Source organism: Zingiber officinale, chromosome 8B, assembly GCF_018446385.1.
Source record: "Zingiber officinale cultivar Zhangliang chromosome 8B, Zo_v1.1, whole genome shotgun sequence".
Lineage (NCBI taxonomy): Eukaryota > Viridiplantae > Streptophyta > Magnoliopsida > Zingiberales > Zingiberaceae > Zingiber > Zingiber officinale.
The window spans coordinates 17217407-17228681 of NC_056001.1; the positions used below are offsets into that span (position 1 = coordinate 17217407).

Genomic DNA, 11275 nt, shown 5'->3' on the forward strand with positions numbered 1-11275 from the left:
TCCCATTGGTGGGGATAATGACCCCTCACCTGTTAACAGGTGGAAGTCATTGCCTCCCACCAATCTCCTTTTCCTGGTCCAAGAGTGAATCAAGAAAAGGAGTCTAGATGATCTCATCCTATGTTAATAAACCTTCGCTCAACCCATCCAGACAGAGGACTAGTGTTATCGGACACCAATAAAAAAAAATATATAATTATATAAAAAAGATAAAAACAGAATTATATATAATTTACAAGTATAGCTAACAAAAAGAGTCTTAATTAATTATATTGCAAAGTATTTATTGGCATTGGTTTTTATTTAAATTTTATTAAACCTTAATAATATATAATTTAATGGTTAATTATATTATTATTATTTAATATTATTTTAAATTTATTATGCTATTTTAGTGAAAAAATAGTTCAATGTTATCTAATTTTAAGTAAAAATCTATGGATGCCGTTTTTATACAAATCTTTAATAGAAAACCATTCTTTTTATTCAAGTGGCTTTCTCAATTGATAGGATAAATCTGAAGCAGCCGTTATACATCGTACTTATGATGCAAATCATAGATGATTGAATATTGATTAATCTACTAAATATCTTGCCACTATATTTATGGATGATTAATTAATCATGAAGGTGATGAATTCAATTTAATAAAAATTTCTCGCTTTGCAGCTAACATTCAAGGACCATCTTTCCACTTAAGAAAGTTAATTTGTAACTAGAAATTAACTCATAGAAGTCTATTGAAGGTTTACCGTGGTATGAGCACTCCTCCCCTATTATAGGGGGGAAGGTGATTATGTTAATAAATAAAATATTTATTACTATAATATTAATTAAATATTTGTTAAAATTCAATCTTTTATGGGTGATGCTGGTGGCTAGCAATTGGCGGGCGTGGGTAGGTGGTCATTGATTTGGTGATCGAATTTTGTATAAAATTAATTAATTATCTTAAAAATAAAATATATTAAAAGCGTTTTCAAATAATAATAATAATAATATATCCATTTAAAATTAATATATTTACTTTTTATATATAATTTATAATCGAAATTTGGAAATAATAATATCTATAAATTTTTTTTTTGAAATATTAATGTCACATAAAGAATTTTCTACTCTAAACTCAGCATGCTTTAATCAAATCAAATCAAAATGATGTCGTAGATATAAAGTCTAGTATTCTGTTTTTAGTTATATAAATCTACTAAACTTATTAAAAGTTGATATTAAGTTTCTAAATTACGACTTTAGTGTCGATCAGATAATCGCAATATTTTTATTAACTTACTTATACATCATATTCTATTAGGGATGAATATTTTAAAATTTATTTTTTTTAAATATGCTGGTGAATCAAAGAGACCGTCAATCTAATAAGAGGCGTGTTCACAGCGTTCCTGTACGGATTAAGAAGGAAAAAAAGGTCGCGTTGTTAACGAGACTGCATGATTAAGGAGGTCTGCGTATGAACGCGCCACACTTGTCTTCTTCCAGCTAATGTTCGTTTGATTTTTTTTTTTTTTTTTTTTTTTTGACAGAAGCCAAAAAAACGAGCTTACTAAACCACTAGATATAATACCAACTATTTCTGGTACATTATTCTCATCAGATCATCTCTCATGGTTAAAGTTTTTAAAAAAAAAAATAAATGGAGAAAAAACAATTCATATAGAGCTCTATAACTATCAGAGATACTGTCATAAAAATAACATATTAGAAAATTTTGTTATCGGAGATTTTAAAGAAAATTACTAAATTTAAAACTACACAATTGAATCAGTCTTTGCTATTGAGAAGCCGGAACAGATGATCTTAAGCTACGAGTGAAACTGGTTCGGTCGATCTTGTGTTGGTCTAATTAGAGTGGAAAGTAGAGTGCTGAGTCCGAGTCAGGGTGCCTCCCGATTGTTAATTAGCGACTTGTCTGAGTTACCAAGTATCAAGCCGCTTGACTGTAGAGTACTACTGAGTCGGGATGTGTTCTCGCAAGTGGATTCCTAAAGGCAAATAATAAAATGCTTCCAAGTGGACATCAAGTGATGTGATTTTTGTTTTTATAAATTGAAATTTTTATACGTTCATTGATCCGGATGTAGAAGTTTTTTCTTGATCCGATATTCATGATCTATAGTCCCCCTCAATTCTTAAAGTGGATGCATGTCTCTTCATCTTCATCCTCGGATGTTGAGCATCTCTCAACCGAATCCTCGTGCACATCAAACAAGGAGTATGCCCCTTTGCCTTTGTCTTTGCACTCTTTTGAGGATGGATCTTCTTGAATTTCCTCCTCGAATGTTGAGCACCTCTTAACCTCCAAATCCTCTTCCTCTTGATCCATTGAATTTTCCTCTTTGGATTCTTCTTGATTTGGTACAGTGAAGAGAATTTCATGAATCTTTGTCAATTTGTTGCAAAACTCCTTGGCATCTTGATATTCCCCAATCTGTCTCAATATGTCGCTCCACAATCGATTGACCAACAATTTAGTCACTTTGTCATTGGTCTCGCTTCTTTGGATTTTTTTTCTTGCTCCATTTGCTTCTATTAATGATTTTGCTTTTGTTATCCCTTGGAGCTTGAAAGCCTTCCATTAGAGCAAATCATTACTTTATCTCTATCATAAAGAAATCTTCGATTCTTGATTTTCAAGAATCGAATCTTGTAGATATGAATGGTGAAGGTACCCTTGTATCAAATTCGAGTCCATCTCGGAACGCTATCTTGAAAAAAGGTAAATCCGCTACCTTAACGGCCCCCCTAGTGCCGGCCCCACGGATATGGAGGGAAGTTCATGCAGGTACACAGGCCATAGGCGCATGGCGGGGTAAACCCCAGGTCGTCAGTTCCTGAGAATCGACCCCTGGCCATTACGCCAGAAATACCATGCGTCCACCGTCTGTGCTACACCCTGGGGGCTCAGAACGCTATCTTGAAGTTAAGCTTGTTGATGAAGTCTTTAACTTTGTTGAAATTAGGACTTCAACTTCTTCTTTCTCGGGTTCATTGCCCTTTTCGGCAATGAGTCCGGTGAAGAGCGGTCTCGCTCTGATACCACTTGTCGGGACACTCCGAAGCTAGGGGTGAATAGCTCGTCTCGCTTTGTTGAAGATGATTTGCAGTGAAAAACTTGAAGCGAACTCCCCAATGCTAGCACGAAAATTTACTTGATATTCATCTCAAGATGAGATGACTAATACAAGAATTTACGCTGAGCACTCATAATAATTAGAACTTTTTTCTTCAATTTTCACTTCACAAACCTCTTTAAAAACCTCTCATTTGAGATGTTCTTATTATCTCTCATCTATATTTTCCATCTAAATCATAAATCAAGAATGAGTTATAGTAGATACAAAATCATAACTGCTATACATATTATAACAGCCAAGGGCGAAGCCATGTCTTAGGTTACCAAAGCTTTAGCCTAGGGGCTTGACGATATTGAGAAGGAATTGTTCAAATTTACAATTGAAGAAAGAAAATATATGAGAAAGAGAAAGACAGTTTGAGGTGACACCGTCGATGATCCTGGCTCACAACCTAGATCAGTCCAAGTAGACCAACCATTTTGATTCTACCATCGATAGCAGTCGACCACAATACATACTTTTGACATGTTCACAAATATTCATATTATAATAATTATAATACAAATTTTATATGCCCATCTACCATTGATATTGTAACAGTTAACTTTCGATCTAATTAGTCTCGGTGTTGGATGGTCTGATCCTACATATCGATTATCAGATAAATTTGAAAAATATAGATTGATCCTGACATGCTATTGTAACACCACCCGTAATTTAAACTCCGTAAAAAATGTCCAATATGAAATTTAAATCCTCATACATAGAAATCATCATTCTTATCCCGCAGCGCGGCGCCCGGTGGTAAATCATTAACGATTAAAAGTGTATTATTAGTTGACAAGTGTTAAGGCCTGTTATTTTGACCAGCAGCCGATGAACGTCGCAGGTCATGGCCATTTGACTCCATAAATCCCATCCAACTACTCTTGCAGTTCCACATGCTCGCTGATCAACCAGCTGGCCCAACAAAATAAAGCGAACCTGTCACCTCAACAAAAGACAAAAACCAACATTCATTGTTCATTGGTGCATGGTGGCACATCTCTCCACCATCTTCCCTGCAGCTGCCAATTTTCCGTTGTCGAGCTACGTGGGGACCCTCCTTCCCTGCCATGCCTCATGCACCACCATTCTTCCATGGTGGAAGTAACATATATAGTGTTGTGCCCGAGGAGAGGGACACTTCAAAACTGCCCTGTTCTGTTCTGCTCTGTGCTGCTTCACGCGAGGCCTATGAGTCTCCCATTAATGATGGCAGCACTTGTGCATCATTTGGAAGGTGCTTAATTCACTAAAACCCGTGAACTGCGTGGCCCTCGGCACCTGCCACCATCGCATCATTAATCATTTTGTATGCTCTATGATATATTCCACAGTCGGAGTCTCCAATTAATTGTACAGCCTTATGTTCAATGATCAGCAGAAAGCCAACGCCCTTTGGTTCGTTCCTATTGCTTCCTTTTTCATTATTTGCGCCATGAATGCCTCGTCATAGTACGCAGGGGAAGCTTTTCGTTTGGTGAGATGCAGATACTAATGAGATGTTGAACACCATTGTTAATTGTTAACCCTCGTCCAATCTCCCACTCCCCATCCTCTTCGCATGCAAACTGACAACAGCAGACATCTGACACCTTCGACTCGTTTTTCCTTCATGTCTGTCTTCTCCCTTTTCTCTCTCGGTAAGCGCAGTTGACGAGGCAGAGTAAGTAAAGTAGCAGAGCAGCTGTAGAAACGCGAGCTTTGTTGGGGTAATAAACACCATGGCTCTCGCTCTACTGCAGATGGAATGTCGAACGAAAAGGAAGAGCATGCAATTGATTAAACGACGTGATTAACGAAAGCCTCCCAAAATATAAATTTTTAACTGCAATTTTTAATATAATAGGCGAGTCCTTTGGAAGGATTTTGATGATTTTCGTTTTTTATAAAAATATTTTTTAAAAAAAAAATCATTCGTTTTCGATTGATAGTCAAACTTTTTGAAATTTGAGCACTTTTTTTTATTAATTTAGGCTCAGAAAAATTGATGCGTTTGCTCCCTCGTCTATCCATGGCGGAGAGGAAGACGGAAGGCAAGTAGACTGCATTTAAGATCCATTAATAGACATATAAAGTTGATTAATAAACCTTAATGCTCTCCAAATCCCTCGTCTACCAAGGACTCCCTCGCGCTGCCATTGGTTCTCTTGACGGGCGGCGCCGCCCATGAGTCGCACGAGCTCTCGCCGCTGAAGCAGGACCCGATCACTCCGCTGGGACTCGGCGGCGATGACCGGAAGCAGAAGGCAGGGTAGGAACGCTTGCGCTTGCGGCTAATCGTGATGGTTTCTGAAAGGATTAGCTGATAGCACTCTTCCACTTTTTCCTAAAGAACGATTGGATTGTGAGGAGATGATATCGAATCAAGAGCCAGGGGAGAAAAATAAAAATCTCACCTTTGGGGCGTTGAGGAGGGAAATGAGATGGCGGGTCTCTTGGACTTCCGCCGCCGTGACTGCTCCGTCGACCGCGGATCGTGCCGCCTCGAGCAGTGTCGCCGCTGCCCACACCGACGCCGGATATCGAACCCATCTCCGATCTGTGTTAGATAAACCAAGCATTTAGGAAATGGTTGCTTGAATGCAAAGCTTGGATTTTGATGATTACCGACCTGCTATTACGGATAGAAGACTCTCTTCGCACCTCATCAGCAGCGCGCGAATGCGGGCAATGCCGCCGCCGCCGGAGCTGGTTTCGGCCTTTTCAGTGTTCGAGAAGAGGCGGTGGAGAAGGTGGTGGACGAAGGAGAGGGGAGTGACGGGATTCATCCTCCAGCCGAGAGCGGAGAGCACTAGAAGCTCCATCCGCTGGATCGTCTTCGGCTCGAAAAGGAATCCGCCGTCCTCCGGCGGATCCAGCAGCTGGAGGTCGACCAGGAGCGGCACGCACATCTCCTCCACCTTCGCCGCCAGCGAGAGGCACGCCACGGCCGCGAGCCTCCCCATCCACGGTCTGTTGTCGCGGAGATGCAGGGCCTCACTCCGCGTGGCGCAGGGGACGAAGCACCTGTCGAGGTAGTTGACGGCGAGCAGCGCCGTGAGTGCGGAGAATCCGTGCCGCGTGGCGGCCCGCACAACCCACTCCACCGCTGCCATCCTCACCGACCCGAGATACGAGTCGGCGCCGTCAGGAAAAGCTTCTAGCACAAAGTCCCCTTCTTTAAACGAGAGAGAACAGAGCAACTCAGTCCACTCTTCCTGCTCCGCCTCCGCCGCCGGGACAAAGAGGTGCTCAGATTCACCGTCCGCCGCCGTTGGTTCCACATGTTCCTCTTCCCACAACAAGTTCTCTTCTTGGCAATAAAGATGATCCAAAAGATCGAAAAGAGCCATTTTTCTCTTCTACCAAATGGGAGAAAGATGGAACACTCGATTGATCATGCTACAAATCTAGAGAAGAGAGTAAAACAAACCAGAGAAAAAGAAGAATGCTCTTTTGCATCCTTCCTGCTCTCTCTCTCTCTCTCTCTCTCTCTCTCTGTTCTATTTTTCTCTTTCATCCAGAGTCCAGAATCACTGCCGCTGCCTTCCCCTTTACATCTTCTTCTCCATGCGGTGGGAGGTTGGCAGAAGGTCTGCCATGAAATGGAGGAAGAAGAAGATTTTAATCGGCGGAGTGTTGGGATTTTTCTAATTCTTCGATTTTACTAACTATTTTACAGGCTTGCTTTTGGCTCCATGTGTTTAATTTTAAGGGCACTTTTGTGATAAAAGAAATTTTTTTCCCTTCGTTATTTATTTATTTTTAATCCCTTAAAATAAGGAAGGCTGCAGCGGTAGGATGCCGTTTTAATTTTTTTTAAAAGACATTTAACTATCTAATTTAAATTTTAATAAATTAATAGATAATTTTTTTAATGAACGGTTAATTAAAAATACTGGGTTAATAAGGATCCTGCGGCTTCCAAATTTAGATAGGGTTGTAAATGAATCAAGTGTTCGTGAATAAGTTTGGTGTTCGACTTGGTAAGAGATTGTTTATGTTCGTTCAATATATATTAGATTAATTAAATAAACAAGCTTCAACAGCTCGTTAAGCTAAACAAACAAGTTTACACACATATGTGTTCAATTCGTTAACGTTCGTGAAAAATGTTCGTGAATAATGTTCATGAATCATATTTATTAATAAAATTTTTTTCAATATGCTAAATAAATAATAAAATAAAATAAATTTAAATTATCAATCTTAATAACCAATCAAACAATTAAAAGTTTCAAACAATCAAACAAGTTTGAATTGAGAGCTTGATAACATCTACCAAGCTCAAACCAAGCTCAAGTCAAGCTCGAATCAAGCTCAAGCCAAGCTTGAATTGAGAGCTTGATAACATCTAAACGAACCAAGCTCAAGCCAAGCTTCAAACAAACTCAAGCTCATAAAAAATAAATCAAGTCAAGCTTGAACACTCATTTCAAAAGTTTGGTTCATTTTATGCTCGCCTCGGCTCGGCTCGATTATCTTATCAAACAAGGTTGAACACCTCAAAGCTCGGCTCGGCTCGGCTCGGCTGGTTTACAGCCCTAAATTTAGGTGGCGTTTAATTTAGAGGTTTGGAAATGAAGTAATGGATTCATTCCCAAACCTTGTGTTTGGTTGAAGGGAATGAAATCAAGATTTTGGAATGAATCCCAAAAATTTGGGTACGGATGAAATTCACCCCCTCCCTTGGGTTTTGATGGAATGAAAATAAGAATTAAGTTTAGACGAAAATACCCTTAGTATATTTGTTCAATTTATCTTTCATTTCACTCTCTCTCCTTGTTCTATCTTATTATACTTTCTCTCTCCCCATTAATCATCATATTTTATCTCTCAACATATTTTCTCTTTCTACATTCTCTACTATTTTCTTTCTATATTCTCTCTCATTGTTTTCTTTCTCTTCATTCTCTCTCATCATACTTTCTCTCTCTTCAATCTCTTTTATCATACTCTCTCTCTATATTTTTCTCATCGCATTTTCTCTCTCTTCATTCTCTTCCATCATACTCTCTATCCTCATCCTCTCTCATCACAGATTTTTTACTATTTTTCTTTTTTATTCTCTCTCATCGTACACTCTCTCATTATTTTCTCTCTCTTCATTTTTCCTTATTTTTTCATCATACTTTCTCTCTCTTAAATATCTCTTACCATACTCTCTCTCCATATTTTCTTTCATCACACTTTCTCTCTCTCTTTATTCTTTTTCACCACTCTCTTTCTTCTCATTTTCTCTCATCACACTTTCCCTCTCTTTATTTTTTCCCATCACACTTTCTCTCTCATCACATTTTCTCATCATACTTTCTCTCCTCAATCTTTCATTTTTCTCTCATCACACTTTTTCTCTCTTTATTTTTTCCCTATAACTCTTCCTCTCTCAACACACTTTCTCTCTCATCATACTTTTTATCTTCTCAATCTCTCCTATCACGCTCTCTCTCCTCATTTTCTCTCATCATACTTTCTCTCATCATATGTTTCTCTCACATTCAACTTTCTCTTTCATCTAATTTGTTCTCTTATTTTTCTCCAGGGGTAAAAAAAAAAATTTAGGTTCATTCCGATTGAAAATATTCAACTAACCAAATATTATGTTTAAAAATGATACCCAAACTCATACCTATTTCCATTCCATTATACTATAATACTCATCCTCATTCTGATTTCTAGAAAAAAACCAAACGCCACATTATTTTGACAGTACTAGTTAATAGAAAATTTATATGACATTAGATCAAACATCATCATAATTAATCCGTATAACTTGCCTACTTTGTCAACTAAACGAAGAGGGCAACGGTAATTTTTAATCATTTCCCAATTAATGGACGTAAATTGAATATGTCAATTAAAACAAAATAAAAATAAAAGGGGCAACGGCTCGCCCCCGGCATGAGTATAAGTATTTAGTGGACTTTCAAGTATCAAGAATTTGAATTAAGATGGACTGTTTCTTTTCAAAGGGATTAAAAATCTCAAAGTTGAATGTTGGACGCATTTATGTTTTGGATTTATCTAATGAATTTCTCCTACTCTCACCTTCAGAATTAGTTGAGTCTAAGGGTATGTGTTAATAGTTAAAGTTCTAACTAATTTTTTTTTTATTCTTTTAATAATCAACATTATAAAATTTTATTAAAATATATATCTCTAATAATTAAAAGTCTAAATGAAGATTTTTTAGTCTAATTTATAACATGTAGTTATATAAATTTATACATATTACATTAATTTCAAAATAAAAAAAATGTGTTTAAATTTTTACTATTACTCTTGAACTATCAACCTTAAATTTCATCTAATGATTTAAATTTTTTTATTCAACTTTTTTTGTTTCTAGAAAATTCTCATAAACCTTTCCTTGACGGTGCCCTGACCTCAGACATTAAAAAAAAACATATAAAAGGCCGACTCACATTTGAGTTGTCAATTGTATTTAATAATCGCGGTTTAGATTAAAGTATGAATTATTTAACATGAATTTTAAAATTAAATGTATCCTTAACTAAGATATCTTGAAATAGTTGTTTAAATTAAACTAAATTACAACAAGATAAAAAAAAAGAATATACATATATATATTTCCAAATATGACTATATGAGAATCTAAAAATTAAATGTTTAATTATATTTACGTAAACAATATCTGCACTCATATAAATTTTGATTCTATCATATAGAAAAAAAATTGATCCATGATACTTCATTTTTTATATTGTTCAGATAGAAAAGGAACATTTTAATGGAATGAAAAATTAAAAAAAAAATGATTGTAAACGTTTTCTGATTTATTATAGTTTAAATAACTTTATTTATGAATGGAATCCAAATTGAAGTATTAAATATAATAAAAAAGGAGATAGAATATTCTTTAAATTGCAATAAAAGTATGAGCTTTTTTGTTTTATGAAAATAAAAAGGGCCTTTTTATTTTTGCCCACCCTGTTCATCACATACTTTTCCATAATTATCTCTAATTGGAAGTTGGTTTTTCTCTTCTTCCTACCAAATCCCAAGGTTTACAACTAGAAAGTTACCAAAAAAGGAAAAAAAACTATCTCCGTTAATTTTAGTTTATACGGTATTAACGTCTCTGTTTCCACATCATACACGGTAACCATGTATCTACTGGCTAGAGCCGCCGCTCTACTCCTCGCCGTCGTCGCTCTCCGGCTCCGGCTCCTGATTCAGGTCCGGACTCTTGTACCTCCGCTTCTCCCCTTTCCGACACCCTCGACTTTCCTTCTGCCCTCCGAGCGGGGCGGCGGCGGTGCTCAGCTGCAGCGCGTCGACCTTGGCGCCGACCTCCGCCGCCCTCTTCCTTATCGACGCCGCCGACATCGCAGCCGCGTCCTCCACCTCGTCGTCGGACACGTCTTCGGGGAAGTTGAGGCGGGCGGCGCGGCCGCGGAGGTAGAGCAGCGCGGTGTCGTAGGCCTTCGCGGCGGCCACCGGGGTGCAGTAGCTCCCCAGCCATATCCTCGACCGCTTGTTCGGCTCCCGGATCTCCGCCACCCATTTCCCCCACTTCCGCATCCGTATCCCTCGGTACCGGTGGTGCTCCTTCATCGGCGTCACCACCTCCACTGGCGGACCTTCCATCATCGATCGCACTCCGCGTCGCCTGAAGTAACTATCTAGGACGGGGGGCGGCGCTGGCTTGTCTGGGGGCAGATATAGGACGGAAGAGAGAAAGACGACAAAACCCGCGTGTTAAGATGCGTGAAGCTATCGCGATTGGTGAGGTGGCGAACGGGAGGGCGTCGACAGCAGCCGCCGCCACGTGGCCCAGAGAAGGCGGTGCGACGCAACCATTGACAGGCGTTCTCATAATTGTTTTTTTTTTCGGGGCGTTGTGCCAGCGAACCGCCAAGACGGACGGACAGATGTACATGGCTGAGAGAATCCGACGGCTACGAGAGAAGGCAAGTTAAAAAAAATGCCGCGGTCCGTATGTCGGTAGCGCCGACCTGTCTAACATTTTTGACGTCATGCACCAATCAGATTGCGGTGAAAACCTGAGTAATTTATGATTTTTAAAATTTTTTTAAAAATTTAACATGAATGCAGAAAATATTACAAGCTGATTATAAATGGGTTCGCGCCAAACAGTAGGCCTTGTGGATAAAAAAATGATCTCAAATTGATTT

General features: G+C 38.4%; 2 protein-coding genes across 2 annotated transcripts; both read right to left on the reverse strand.

The window, feature by feature from the left end:
- Window positions 1–5125: 5125 nt before the first annotated feature.
- On the reverse strand, window positions 5126–6783 carry LOC122014310 (cyclin-D3-2-like). Its single transcript, XM_042570506.1, has 3 exons — window positions 5749–6783; window positions 5534–5676; window positions 5126–5463 (listed from the first exon to the last, which is right to left on the reverse strand). Exons 1-3 carry the CDS (start codon window positions 6467–6469, stop codon window positions 5227–5229), a joined length of 1101 nt encoding a protein of 366 aa, XP_042426440.1. The 5' UTR covers window positions 6470–6783; the 3' UTR covers window positions 5126–5226.
- A 3218-nt stretch (window positions 6784–10001) lies between these two features.
- On the reverse strand, window positions 10002–10780 carry LOC122016245 (ethylene-responsive transcription factor ERF008-like). Its single transcript, XM_042573479.1, has one exon. It carries the CDS (start codon window positions 10728–10730, stop codon window positions 10272–10274), a length of 459 nt encoding a protein of 152 aa, XP_042429413.1. The 5' UTR covers window positions 10731–10780; the 3' UTR covers window positions 10002–10271.
- Window positions 10781–11275: the final 495 nt, after the last annotated feature.

Excerpts from the sequence above, each read along its gene's own strand:
- LOC122014310 (XM_042570506.1), bottom strand. The coding sequence starts at position 6,469 with ATGGCTCTTTTCGATCTTTTGGATCATCTTTATTGCCAAGAAGAGAAC. Across the intron at positions 5,677-5,748 it reads TCTTCTATCCGTAATAGCAG|ATCGGAGATGGGTTCGATAT; the intron begins GTCGGTAATCAT and ends TATCTAACACAG. Across the intron at positions 5,464-5,533 it reads CCCTCCTCAACGCCCCAAAG|GAAAAAGTGGAAGAGTGCTA; the intron begins GTGAGATTTTTA and ends ATCGTTCTTTAG.
- LOC122016245 (XM_042573479.1), bottom strand. The coding sequence starts at position 10,730 with ATGATGGAAGGTCCGCCAGTGGAGGTGGTGACGCCGATGAAGGAGCAC.